Genomic DNA, 14874 nt, shown 5'->3' on the forward strand with positions numbered 1-14874 from the left:
TCCTTCCCTCCTTCTCTCTCTGTCTCTGTCTCTGTCTCTCTCCCCTTGGACTCATGGAGTTCTACCTCCTGAGTGCTGAGATTAGAGATGTGTGCTTTATATTCACATAGTGACCAGTAGAATCCTTGCTTGTGACAAGGATGTTCTTCTTCTTTCTATCTTTCTTTTATTTTTGTTTTTGTTTTTTGAGACAGAATTTATAATAGCTTTGACTGTCCTATAACCTGCTTTGTACACCAGGCTGACCTTGAATTTCCAGAGATCCTCCTCTCAAGTGCTGGGATTAAAGGTGCACCACTATGCCTGGCATCTTTTACTTTGAAGATTTATTTACAATTTTATTTTATATGTACAGATTTTTTTTCTGAATATGTATTTGTGCATCATATGTGTGCCTTGTGCCCACAGAGATCAAAAGAAAGCATTGGATCCCCTGAAACTTGAGTTAGAAATGTTTATGGGCCACCATGTGGGTGATGGGAATAGAACCCTACCCAGGTTCTCTGTAAGAGCAGGAAGTGCTTTAAACTGCTAATCTATCTCTCCACTCTGAATGATTTCTTTAAAAACAAAACAAAGTGTAATCTGAAGAATCCCAGGAGAGCAGTGAGGCATCCTGGTTACCGCATCTGAGTACTACTAGGTATAGAATACTTTTCTTTCATTCTCAAATAAACACTGATTGCTTAGGATTGGCCTCCATTTAATATTTGCTTTTTGTCCATCTCTACTGGGTGAAATGATAAATGTTAAACTATAAATTTTTGAGGCCTAGTCTAAGTTAGTTTCCCAGCATACTGCTTGACTGTATATCTTTCCTTGCTGTGAAATTGGTTTTCTGCTTTTCTTGAAGATGTAAACTTAACTTTTCTTTTAAATACTTATTTCTGCTTATACACAGAGGCAAGACAAAGAATTTTCTTATTTTGTATCATCTCCTTATTAATAAAATTACATATTAATGGAGTTTTAAGGACTTTTTATCTGAATACTCAGTTCCCTTGCTTTAATTTGTTTTAACTTTTCATTAGAGTTGTCATGAAGGGTAGAGGCAAGGAATACTGTAAGTACTTGATTTGTATGCTAAAGGGGCCAAAGGTAAAAGATTTTTTTTTTGTTTCTGAGGCTGCTGTTTATTTCCTTAGTTATTTTGTGCTTGTCGGATGTGTTTTTGGAACATCTTCCAACAAATAAACTGAGTTCTAACAAAAAAACAGTAGAATGGTAGCAAGAGGAAGGGGGTAAAGAACAGTACAATCAGTCTTAACTCTTTATCAGCTCACCATCTGTCAGGGTTCTTCTGGAAACTCCTCTCTTAAATATACTAAATGGTCAGAATTGCCTTTTATTCCAGATACCATCTTTTTCTAAACTTATGCTACTCCATCAACATCTTTAGTGCAGTTTTGATCTCCTCCCCTCATTTGTTTTAAATCAACAATTAGTAATTGTTATCTTGTTAATTTAAAATAAATATAATTTAAAACTATTTTAAATTAGTAATTGTATATATATTATGGATTACAGTGTAACACTTTGAAAATGTCCACAGTTTTAGTGATTAGATGGTCACTAATTAGCCTGGAGAATCACCTACCTGGAGAATCACCCACCTGTGTACCGGCTGGTTTTGAAATACAAAGTTTATCAACCAGTTTCTCCCTCACCCCTTTCTGACCTCATTTCAAACCTGTGGTATCTAACATTGTACTCTGTACTTTTATGAATTCAGTATAATTAGAGTCCACATACAAAGGATAGTGTGTGGTATTGGTTTCTCTTTACTGGCTTATTTTACTTAACATACTGTCTTTTATATATTGAATTTGGTTTTTTGTTTTTTTCTTTTTAGAAAGGGTCTCACTTATCGAGCTCTGGTGGTCCTGGACTCACTGTGTAGACCAGGTTGGATCACAGAGATCCACCTGCCTCTCTCTGCCTTCCAAACAGTGTATTGAAAGCCACGTGCCATCACACCCAGATCTGGCTTTTGTTTTTAATGCCAAATAATGTTTCATTATATTAGTAAATGTACTATATTTTAATATTCCACTCATTTACTGCTAGACACTTAGGTTGCTCCAGTGTTGGCTTTTGCAAATGATGCAGAAACATGGTGTATCTTTGGCATACTGATGCCATCCTCTTCGGGAGTATTCCTAGTAGTGGGATTGCTGAGTATGCAGTGAGTATTTAAGGGAGTTGCCAGTTTGTGCTGTTCTTTGACATGTTTATAGAATTATACACAGGAGAGTATATTTGAAACTTTTTGCTCTAGTATGACAAATTAGTCCCTGCTTTCTCTAACAACAAAATATGGAGGCTTCTATATCAACACTGGCATGCCGCAGTTTCGCCAAGCAAATTCTCTGTCTTAAAGAAGTTCTCATTCAAGCCAGAAGAGAAAGAAAGGAATGCAGTAATTCAATAATAGAATGATTTTAGGTACTAGAACCAACTACTTAAACAACAAAGGAAGGGGGTGGGCTGTAAGGAGGGAGCACGGCCCACCAAGCCCTGAGTGAGCGTGTATGGTCGCCATGGTCACTGCCATGCCAAGGACTCCCGCCCATGCCTCTGTCTCTCCAGAGGGACAAAGCCTTACTTGGACATGGCTCATGGGACGTGTCAAAGCTTTCCTTGAAAGTCAGAGAGTGAGTGACCAGTCTGAACAAAAGTTAACAACTTCAGCTTCCTCCTGGATATGTACAGCCTGAGATGCTCACAGACAGACACCACCTGTCAGCTGGTCCCTCCCTTGTGCTCACATAAAAAAAAGAAAAGAAAAAGACAAGATCTTCCAGGTTGCCGGAGGTGGCAGCTTCCCCTCATCTGAGGTAGCTGAGACCCCTGGATCCCAGCTTTGCTGTGTGCTTGCCCTGTCTTCATTCCCCCACATCTCTAGTCAGGGTAGCAGCACCTCAGCCATATGGGTCACATGGGGGATGATGGACTGAGGGGAAGAATAGTTCAGGAAGGGTGACCAGCTACAGTTCCTCCAGACAAGGTGATAGAGAATTCATTCAGTGCAAAGCGTTTGCCATCCACACGCAGAGCCCCAGGTTCTATCCCCAATACCACCAGAACAAAGGCAGGCAACCTGGCATTTGAGCGGCTTTTGGATAAAGTGAGAAATGTAGAGATGTAGATGTCTGGGGAAGGAACACTCTAAGCTGAGGGAAGCAAAGGCTCATCTATCCTTCCATCCTATGATGGAAGGAAGTCAAAGATCTGCCCTTAAGCAGGGGCCCAGAGAGGTCTAGTTTCATGATCTCCACTGAACAAGGGTGAAGAGGTGAGATATATGGTACCCATCTCCTCTGTCTGTCGTCTGCCTGTCTGTCTACCTATCAATCATCTATCTATCTATCTATCTATCTATCTATGATTCATCCTGAATGTCCACATCTGTATGACTCAGATTCTTGTGTTGAAATCCCGGTCCTGGAGGGATGGTATTAACAGGTGAGAGGAGGGGCTGGAGAGGTGACTCAGTGGTTAAGAGCACATACTGCTCTCACAGAGGATCCAAGTTTAACCCCCAGCACCCATGTTGGGTAACTCACAACTGTTGAAACTCCAGCTCCAGAGTATCCAAGACCCTCTTCTGGACTCCTTGGGCACCAGTATTCAACAAGTGTATCCTCAGACATACACATGATTAAAAATAAAAATGAGTATTTTAAAAAGAAGTGAGAGGTGAGGTCTGAGCTCTCAAGAATGAGATAAGTATTTTGTAAAACCGACCCGATGGGGCTGGAGAGTTGGCTCGGCCTTGTTCTAGTTTGGTTTCTGTTGTTGTGATAATAGCAAAGCCAAAAGCAACCTGGGGAAGAAAGGGCTTATTTGTCCTAAGTGTCCACATTGCAGTATATCAGTAAGGAAGTCAGAGCAGGAACTCAAGCAGAGGCTGAAGCAGAAACCATGGAGGAATGCTGCTCACTGGCTTGTGTTTGGCTAGCTTTCTTATATAACCCAGGCCCACCTGTGTACCGGCTGGTTTTGTGTGTCAACTTGACACAGGCTGGAGTTATCACATAGAAAGGAGCTTCCATTGAGGAACTGCCTCTATGATATCCAGCTGTAAGGCATTTTCTCAATTAGTGATCAAGGAGGGAGGGCCCATCGTGGGCGGTGCCATCCCTGGGCTGGTAGTCTTGGGTTCTATAAGAAAGCAAGCTGATTTGTCCTTTTGATGGTATCCTTTGCCTTACAGAAACTTTGTAATTTTATGAGGTTCCATTTGTCAATTCTTGATCTTAGAGCATAAGCTATTGGTATTCTGTTCAGGAACTTTCCCCGTTTCTTCGGGAGTATTCCTAGTAGTGGGATTGCTGAGTATGCAGTGAGTATTTAAGGGAGTTGCCAGTTTGTGCTGTTCTTTGACATGTTTATAGAATTATACACAGGAGAGTATATTTGAAACTTTTTTTGCTCTAGTATGACGAATTAGTCCCTGCTTCTCTAACAACAAAATATGGAGGCTTCTATATCAACACTGGCACGCTGCAGTTTCGCCAAGCTTCAGATACTGAAGAAGATGATTTTACAGATAACCAAAAGCACAAGCCACCCAAGGTGAGTTTGACATCTCAGTGGTCAGGAAAAAATTAATATGATATATCTTTTGTCTTATTTTGTTTATATTTTTGCTGTGCTTGCTAAAAAATTAGCCCAGGAATTCCTGTATGCTAAATAATGCACTCTTATTACTGATCTGTACACCCAGACCAGAATTTTTTGGATTATTCACTTATTATTATTATTGTATGTGTATATATGATAAGTGTGTGTAAGAATGTGTATGTGTATGCAGTACTGTTCAGGGTTGGATTTTTCCTTCCACTATGAGCTAGAGGAATAGAACTCAGGCCATCAGGCTGGCATGGCAAGCACTTTTGCCTGCTCAGCCATCGTTTTTTGCCCCAGGATATATCTGTAGCACTGAGTGGGCTAGAACTTGCTATGCATATCAGGCTGGCCTCAGCTCACAGAACGGTACCTGCTTCTGTCCTCTGAGTGCTGGTATTAAAGGCATGTCCCACCACATCTAACCTTCGGATAGACTTTGAATATTATTTGTGCCACAACTATGAACATAAGGAAAAGTAAAAAAATTCTATTGTGTAGTGTAATTGTACTTAATTATTTGTTTAAAATTAGCAATGTAGGTAGGGGGAATAGCTTAATAGTAGAATCAATCCCTCCAAAGGCCCTGGATTTGGTCTTTACACTATTTAAAATAGAGGCAGGTGGATCTTTTTTGGTTTTTTTGAAGCAGGGTTTCTCTGTGTAGCTCTGGCTGTCCTGGAACTCACTCTGTAGACCAGGCTGACCTTGAACTCAGAAATCCACCTGCCTCTGCCTCCCAAGTGCTGGGATTAAAGGCTTGCCTGGCTAGAGGCAGGTGGATCTTAATGAGTTTAAAGTTAGCCTGGTTTCATAGCCAGCCATGGGTACAGGGTGAGACCCTGCCTCCAAAAATGAAACAACAAAATGGAAAAATAGATGAGAAAGTAAGATTTTCTATACAAGAACCATTCATAACTGTTGAGCTTCCTTCAGACCTAATTTGTAACAACTTCTTTTGTTGTTTTAATGCTGAGAAACTAAGATTATCCAGTTGTTCTCTGCTATGGAGTCAAAAAGTCTCCATTTACCAGAATCACTAAAATCCTTATTCACAATGTCAGCTCTGAGGTCCCAATGAAGTGCATGCCAGCCACAGTTAGAATGCTCTCTGGGCTTGCCCACAAGCCAGGCCAGCCTCATTGGAGAGAAGCTGAGTAAGACGGAGAGCCATTGAAGAGCGTACCCACTGTCGCCCTCTGGCTTCATAGGCGTCTGTACTCACACACCTCTACACATACACAACATACCTCAGGCAGGAACGGCCATAGAGCCCAAGAATCTACACTTTCAGCAAGTAATTCTGACACTTAAAAAAACACTTTGAAAAACTATTGCCTTAGATGCTGCATTAGTAACATCAAAGAGGAAAATATTGATACATTGATAAATGATACAGTTTCTTATTTTGTAGGTTCCCAAAATAAAAGAAGATGATCTTGAGGTAAAGAAGCGGAAACGGAAAGAGGAAGGGGAAAAAGAAAAGAAGCCAAGGAAAAAAGTACCCAAACAACTGGGGTATGCTAAATAAGCCTATTAGGAAAACATTATCACACTATTTCAGTTTCATTTTAGAAATATATATATTTACCACTATTATATTTAGTTACATATAATTTGACCTTCTGCATGTCATCTTAGAGACTAATGGTGTTTCACATTACACGTACAGATACTTCATTTGACTATCTTGTTCAATACAGCTTTTTAACCTAAAAGAACCAGCTTAAGCCACATGTATTGTCACAGATCTGTAATTCTAGGACTTGGGAGGGTGAAGCAGGAGTTCAGGGCATCCTAAGGATGGCATATAAGGAGTTTTAGTGCTAAACCCTGTCATATTATCCAGATGTTGAAGGTGCTAACATGAAATTATAATTTAATAAGAAGACAATTTTGTTCTACCATCTCCCACACGGTTCTTTTAATTATTTCACTTATTTACATAGGGGATTAACTTTTAAAATCCTAACCAATGTTGTTTTCCTTCACAGAGTTGTGGCTCTTAATTCACACAAGTCTGAAAAAAAGAAAAAGCGGTATAAAGATTCCCTTTCTCTGGCTGCCATGATACGAAAATTTCAAAAAGAGAAGGATGCATTGAAGAAGGAATCGAGCCCTAAAGTCCCAGTGGCCCCATCAACTTCCTCTCTGCCTAAGCCCCCTTGTGCTGCAACAGCCCTGGGGGATGACATCCCGGACTTAAGTCTAAACAGTGCTGATCCAGACCTCCCTATTTTTGTTAGCACAAATGAACATGAACTGTTTCAGGAAGCTGAAAATGCTCTAGAGATGCTAGATGATTTTGACTTTGACAGATTACTGGATGCTACTTCTGATGGAAGTCCCCTGTCTGAGTCAGGGGGAGAAAATGGAAATACCACCCAGCCCACCTTCCCCTCTCAGCTTGTGCCCAAGGTGGTACCTACACTTCCAGATGGTCTACCTGTGCTTCTTGAGAAACGCATTGAGGACCTTCGTGTAGTAAGTGTAATGATGCTTTTGCTTTTTATTTGCTACACAGACACTTATATTGAAGTTTTGAGACAAAAACACCCAGAGTCTCAACAACTTGCTGTTTTCCATAATCTGTTTTAGATGTTGGCTGTATATACATAGTAGCACCGTGGAAATAGTACCTGAAGTTACTTGGTGGAAGCTAGTTTAACATGTAGCTGTTGTATATTTTTGCAGTTCCAAGGGATCATCAAATCCTGGGTTTCATATAACTAGTCAAGAGTTCTGCCACTCACAGGTGGGGAGGGCTGGAGCACCTTTAATCCCAGCACTCAAGAGGCAGTCTGCCACGAGTGGAATGGGGTGGGGTGGGGTGGCTGGAAAATCTTTAATCCCAGCACTCAAGAGGCAGAGGCAGGTGAGTCTCTGTTAGTTTGAGATCAGCCTGGTCTACAAAGCAAGACAGCCAGGACTGCACAGAGAAATTCTGTCTTGAAAAAAGTTTACCTTTGAGCCCCTAGTTATTTATGGTCTATGTTTCTAGCTAATTAGAAGCTGTAGTACGTGTTGGTTATATTCCCACCATGACAGCTGTCACGTTGGTGACAGCTCCTCATACTTTGACTCATTGTTGGTGTGACCAGCTGCAAAGCCACTCTCACACACACTGGGATACAGAATAGCTTGTGTTCAAATTTGGCAGATCTGGCTTAAATTGATCTTTGATTACTTGCATGTTTCTCTGAATCTATGCCATATTTTAGTCATTTTAAACTTTCTTCCCCTCATTGTAGAAGTAATATAAGCATGTATAATGGCAGGTGTCGTAGTCGATGCATGCAGTTGTAGCTCGGAGGCTGAGACAAGGGTCTGCAGGTGGAGACCAACCTGGCCAGCTATGGCAAACAACCTAGAATGTTCTTAATAAATATATAAGGAAAACTCCTACTACTTACTCCTAGCAGAAGTAGCCATTATTAAACTGATGTCTTTTTTGAATTTTAATTCATTAATTTGAAGTTGTATCGTATGAACTCCTCTCTGTTCTCCATTGAAACCATCCTTATACTGCATTTATTCTCTACTTCTAAAAAGCTTTCATGTACCATGTAGGGGAGCAAAAGAGTAATCTTTTTTTTTCATTAAGTGGTCCTATGGTTTTATTGGATTCTGTTGTGTTAACTGTTTTTGTTATTCACTGTTTCTTTTGAGGTTATGACTTGCTAACTAGCTGTTCTTTATTTTTATTTACTTGAATGTCCTTTCTCAGTGCAGAACTTAGAGGAAGTGTGTTGGTTCATTGCCAGTGATGACTATATTTCTGAAAGGTTTTATTTCGTTTTTTTGTTTGTTTGTTTGTTTGGTTGGTTGGTTTTTTTTTTGGATTTGTTTTTTTCGAGACAGGGTTTCTCTGTATAGCCCTGGCTGTCCTGGAACTCACTTGGTAGACTAGGCTGACCTTGAACTCAGAAATCCGCCTGCCTCTGCCTCCCAGAGTGCTTGGGATTACAGGCGTGCTCCACCACCGCCCGGCTTTATTTCATTTTTAATTATGTGTGTAGGTGAAGTGGTTTGTGCACATAAATGCAGGTACCCATGGAGGCCAGAAGAGAGCAATGAATCCCTGGAGCTGGAATAACTAGTTTCCTGACTGCTATGTTTGCTTCAAATTAAATACATATCTAAAAATTCAAAGCTAGCATAAACAAATGAGAGAGACTGCATCTTTCTCGGTCTGAATTACCTTAGAATGACTATTTCCTGCTCCAGCCATTTACCTGCAAATTTCATCATCTTTTCTTATACAGGTGAATTTTCTTTACAGTTAAATGTACCACATTTTCACTCTCCATTCATTGTTGATCAGTATCTAAGCTATTTACTGGCTATTATGAAGAGCGGCAATAATGGGTGTTTAGTTTTTTTAAGTTTTTTGTTTTGTTTTTTGTATATTCTAGATACCAACTCTGTCAGATGTATAGCTGATAAAGATCTTTTCCCATTCTGTACACTGCCTCTTTGTTTGAATGATAATGTCCTTGGCTGGACAAAAAGGTTTTAGTTTTATGAAGTTCCATTTGTTGATTGTTGGTTGTAATTTCTGCTTTACCAGAGTTCTATTTGTAAAGTTATCTCCTATGCCTTAGGTACAAGTCTTTTACTTCCTTGCTTAGCTTTAGGCAAAGTGTTTTGTTTTCTGTTTTTATAAGGTGTGAATGGCATTGTTTCCCTGGTTTCTTTCTTGGCTTTGTCTTTGGTACACAGGAAGGCTCCTGATCTGTGTGTGTTAATTTTGTATCCTGCTACTTTGCTGAATGTGTTCATCAGCTATAGGAGTTTCGAGGTGAAGTCACTAAGGTTTTTTATGTTTAGAATCATATCATCTGCAAATAAGGATCCTCTGGCTTCTTTTCTTCCTTTCTTGTTGTATCCCTTTTCCTCCTCCTCTTGTCTTATTGATCTAGACATGGACAGTTGACCGTGCTGGACAGGAGGAGAGAACAGGCATTTTTGTCTTGTTCCTGATTTTTATGGAAATGCTTTAAGTTTATCTCTAGTTAACATATGTTGGCTGTGGATTTGTTATCTTTTACTGTTACTATGTTGAGATTTGTCCCCTGTATCCCTCGTTTCTGAAATTAGAGGCTTTTACCACCATGCATGGTCTGTTTTCTATGGTTCCTATTGCTGTTGCTATATAGTTTTATTTCACTATGGCCAGATAATATTCAAGGAATTATTTCTTTAGGTTTTTTTGTTTTCAAAGCTAGCATACACAAATGCTTTTGTTTTGTTTTGTTTTTGTTTTGTTGGGTTTTTTTTGGATTTGGTTTTTTTCAAGACAGGGTCTCTGTCTCTGGTGTGAGGCATGTGTCTTGAGGGTAAAAGGTGAGGACAGTGTTTCTTACTTCATTTTGCTAGTCTGAGTCTTGATTGGAGAGTTCATGGGTTTTATTGTGCCTGTTTTTCTTAGTCTTCCTCTGCTTTGCTCCCCTGTTACAACTACCTGAATGTGCTCCCACATGTTCCTTTAAGGCTTCTTATGAGGCCAGTTGGTGATGATACAGTCCTTTAAACTGCCTTTACAGATTAGTACAGACAAATCTGGGCTGGCATCAGTAGTCATCCAGACTTGTAAAACATCTGCCAAAGCCCTCCTGGCTTTCTGGAATCTATTGAAAAGCCAGCTGCTGCTCTCATGGGCCTAGCTGTCTATGTGACTTTGTTTCTGTCCTGTAGCTTTCATATTCTTCCTTTGTTTTGGACATTTAGAGTGTTGAGTACTACGTGTTATCTTTTGGTCCTATCTGATATTCTGTATGCCTTTTGCACTTTGGTTGACATTTTTCCTTAGTTTTGTGAATTTTTTTCCCTATGATTTTTTATTATTTTTATTTATTTGTTTGTTTGTTTGTTTTTTGCTTTTTCAAGAAAGAGTTTCTCTGTGTAGTCCTGGCAGTCCTGGAACTCGCTCTGTAGACCAAGCTGGCCTCGAACTCAGAAATCCACCTGCCTCTGCCTCCCAAGTGCTGGGATTACAGGTGTGCGCCACCACCGCCCAGCTCCCTATGATTTTTTGGTAATATTTTCTGTAAGGTGGGAACATGGTGGCATACACCCTTAATCCTAGTGCTCAAAAGACAGGTGGATCTTTGTAAGTTCAAGGCCAGTTTGATCTATATGGCAACAGAATAACAAAAGCTAAATAATGAGATCCTGTCTTAAAAGACCAAAATAATAATAATAATAATAATAATAATAATAAAACAAATGAAAAATAGCCAGAAAATATTGTGCTTTTGACATGCTTCTTCTCCTTCTTTCAAACCTGTGAGTTATAGGTTTGGTTTGTTTCGTTTGTTTGTTTGTCTTTCTCTTTTTTTTTAAGATTTTGTTTTATTTATTTATTTTTTAAAGATTTATTTATTTATGAAGACCCTATCGCTGTCTTGAGGCATACCAAAAGAGGGCATCGGATCCCATTACAGATGATTGTGAGCCACCATGTGGTTGCTGGGAACTGAACTCAAGACCTCTGGAAGAGCAGCCAGTGCTTTTAACTGCTGAGGCATCTCAGAATTTTTAAGATTATGTGTGTATATGTGGGAGTGGAGTGGGGTTGTACACATGAGTGCGATGCCTTTGAGGACAGAGGAGATTTTTGATTCTCCTGGAGATGTAGATAAGTCTTCCTTTCTTCCTCCTCCTTTTCCTCTTTTTCTTCCTTCTCCCCCTCCTCCATCCTTGTCTGCATCATTGTTGTCATCATCTTTTTGGTTTTCAAGACAGGGTTTCTCTGGGTAGCCCTGGTTGTTCTGGAAGTCATTCTGTAGACCAGGCTGGCCTCAAACTTGAAGTCTGCCTCCAGTGCAGGGATTAAAGGATTGCACTCACTACCTGCCCAGCTCTAAGTTACTTTTCTATTGGTGTGACAAAATACCAAGACGAAGGTAATTTTATAACTTGGGCCTCAAGATTCCAGAGAGTTAGAGTATATGCACATCATGGCAGAAAGCATGGCGGCAGGCAGACAGGCAGACAGGTAGACAGGCATGGTGCTGGAGCAGTAGCTGGAAGGCATAGCATAGCTATTCGAAAACAGGAGGCAGAGATCTGCGAGGGCAGAGGCTCCTACTTTGTACTGTTCTGTTGAGGACTCCTTTCCCTTTACTTTTGCCTGAGACATCTTTTGCCATCCTGTGCCTTCTGCCGTTTTGATTTTTTATATTTTAGTTTTCCTTAAAGGTAATATATGAATTGAAGTTTGTACACCTAATCTAAGTGAGATGGGAGGTTTTGTCTATGAATTTTTTTGTTTGATTGGTTGTTTTTAATTCTTGGCATTTAATCAACCGGGCGGTGGTGGCGTACGCCTGCAATTTCAGCACTCTGGGAGGCAGAGGCAGGCGGATTTCTGAGTTCGAGGCCAGCCTGGTCTACAGAGTAAGTTCCAGGACAGCCAGGGCTACACAGAGAAACCCTGTCACGAGAGGAAAAAAAAAAAAGACAAGCTGTCAAGTAGCCATGGCAGGGTCACTACAACTTTTTTTTCTAAGGCTTTAGTAGGAAAGTACCAATTAGAAGATTCACTTACTGATATGCACGAATTCTTCATGTCTTACTTTGAAATATGAGGATGGTGCTTTTTCTTCAGCAGATGAAAATTTATTTTTGGCTTGAACATTTGCATCTGCCTGATAAACACATTCTTGATGTTCATATTTTACTTTACAATGAATAAATATCCTTTCATACTGATTCTTTTGACTTGAGATTTTTCTTTCTTTCTTTTTTTTTTTTTTTTTAAGTTTCATTTTCATTCTGGCTTTCTTTGGACATTTCTGTCCCCTATACATGGCTAATCTTCATCCTGTCTCAGAAGCATGTCTTGGAAATTTGTCTTTTCTGCCTAAAGCCTGTGAAATTGTCAAATACTTGGGTGGTTTGGCAGAGGCGCCCTGCTGTGCTCTGTCCAGTTGGTGTGTATCTCATGGCTTTTGACACAAGCTGTGCCTCTGACCTCCACAGGCTATTGTGGCTGTCAGTAATGACGGCAGTTTCCACATTAGAAACTCTTGCTTGTCTTCTGATTAAGAGGAACTACAACTATGACAGTATTATCCTCAAACTCATGTAATTGATTTGTGCTGGTTCCTTGATAAATTTTTTATTATTCTTTTTTTTTTAAATATTTTTTAATTATTTATTTATTATATGTAAGTACATTGTAGCTGTCTTCAGACACTCCAGTAGAGGGAGTGTCAGATCTTGTTACAGGTGGTTGTGAGCCACCATGTGGTTGCTGGGATTTGAACTCAAGACGTTTGGAAGAGCAGTTGATGCTCTTAACCGCTGAGCCATCTCTCTAGCCCTATTATTCTTAATAAAGTAGAAGTTGGACCACTGCAGTCGGCCACTGCCTGCACAACTTGCTAGCAGTCTGTTTCGGGGACATCTTATGTAATGGGTTTAAGATTGGAGAGATATAATACCAATATCTGGCTGTTTATGTAGATTCTATATGATAATGAGTAAAAGTATAGACTACAAACTAAAAAAATATACAAAACAAACAATTCATAGACCTATTATCATCAAGGGCATTTTATTCTATCAGAAACTGAATAATCCTGTTTTTAAAAAATTGTGCTTTGAGGGCTGGGAGCTTAGCTCAGTCTGTATGTGGGAACTTGCCTAACATGTACACGGTCCTGGTTTCACTCAGTGCAGATAAAACGATGTGGCTTGACATATTGGTAAATAAAATCCAGTAGTTCAAATAATGAAATAATGGAAGTCCTAACACATCAGAAACAGGAGCAGAAAGTACTATTGCCTGGCATTTTGTATAGATATATACATATTTGTGACATTGAGTACTAAGTCTGATTTTTTTTTTTTTTTTTTGGCTAAATCTAATTTTTAATCACACTAAAGCTTTTAAGATTACAAAGTTTAAGGTGGACATAGTGGAAAATGCCTGAACACAGGACTCTGGAATCTGATGGGGGATCACCACACTCAAGGCTAGCCTGTGCTCCATAGGGTCCTCTGTGTGAGTGTGTGTGTGTGTGTGTGTGTGTGTGTGTGTGTGTGTGAGTGTGTGTGTGTGTGAGTGTGTGTGTGAGTGTGAGTGTGTGTGTGTGTGTGTGTGTGTGTGAGTGAGAGAGAGGGGGGGAGAGAGAGAGAGAGGAGAGAGAGTATGTGTGTGTGTGTGTGAGAGGGGGGTAGAGAGAAGAGAGAGAGAGAGTGTGTATGTGTGTGTGTGTGAGAGAGAGAGAGAGAGAGAGAATTCTTTATGTGTTTTTACTTAAAGGAAATAATCTGTTTTTATTTTAGACAGTTTGGCAAGCAGCATCTATCATGGGATTGACAAGAGTTTTCATTTTCATGCTTTTTGTGACCTTTGATAATGATTAAGTCTTAAAATAGGCAGTGCTAATGTCTTTTCACATTGCTTCTTTTTAAGGATAGTATTTCCCTGTAGTTGTCATTCAACTGGCCCTTGGGAAGTTGCTATATTTCAAGTGGTACTGTCAGTTCCCTGTGCATCTTTAGCGAGAGGCTAGCCCTGTTGCCATTTTGATTATAGCACAGTACTGATTTTGAATGTCCAAACGAGAGAGTAAGTCTTTGCTTTTTTTAAAAAGATTTATTTATTTGTTATGTACAGTGTTCTATCTTCATGTATTCCTGCAGGCCAGAAGAGGGCACCAGACCTTATTATAGATGGTTATGAGTCACTGTGTTATTACTGGGAATTGAATTCAGGACCTCTGGAAAAACAGTACTCTTTAACCTCTGAGCCATCTCTCTAGCCCAAGTCTCTGCTTTTCAGGCCATTAAGTCTTTGCAGACTGTTACAGCCACTGAAGCAAAAATAACATGATAGCCTGTTTGATTGGATCTCAAACAGCTTTCCCTGACTCTGGGTCACACTCTGGGAGTTATTTTACTGATAATGAATGTTTTCTAATTATTGTTTCTTTGTTGTTATTGTTGTTGTTGTTGTTAGATAATTCATGACAGTGATGTTTGTTGTCAATTACATTTTCTGTTTTTCTTATGTTTCTCTAGGCTGCCAAACTTTTTGATGAAGAAGGAAGGAAAAAATTCTTTACACAAGATATGAATAATATTCTTCTGGAGTAAGTAATTTTTAAATCTTTTCCTTTTTAAACCTGGACTGGGACTAAATCTCCATGATAGAATACCTACCTAGCATTCATGAGGTCTTAAGTTTAATTCCTAACTGGAAAGAAAGAAAAGAACTTTGCAGGCTGCTGA

At 39.7% G+C, this 14874-nt stretch overlaps 1 protein-coding gene across 7 annotated transcripts in view; it reads left to right on the forward strand.

The window, feature by feature from the left end:
• Ubn2 (ubinuclein 2) overlaps nucleotides 1-14874 on the forward strand; it is a 90570-nt gene that overhangs the window by 22800 nt on the left and 52896 nt on the right. For 5 of the 7 annotated variants that reach the window (XM_052173469.1, XM_052173463.1, XM_052173467.1 and 2 more), the window contains exons 4-7: nucleotides 4441-4578; nucleotides 6044-6147; nucleotides 6624-7119; nucleotides 14665-14735. In XM_052173469.1, coding sequence (XP_052029429.1) covers nucleotides 4441-4578; nucleotides 6044-6147; nucleotides 6624-7119; nucleotides 14665-14735 — 809 coding nt within the window. The remainder of the gene's footprint in view (nucleotides 1-4440; nucleotides 4579-6043; nucleotides 6148-6623; nucleotides 7120-14664; nucleotides 14736-14874) is intronic. The other 2 variants (XM_052173464.1, XM_052173466.1) reach the window with 1 other exon arrangement.

This window comes from Apodemus sylvaticus, chromosome 2, assembly GCF_947179515.1.
Source record: "Apodemus sylvaticus chromosome 2, mApoSyl1.1, whole genome shotgun sequence".
Taxonomy (NCBI): Eukaryota; Metazoa; Chordata; class Mammalia; order Rodentia; family Muridae; genus Apodemus; species Apodemus sylvaticus.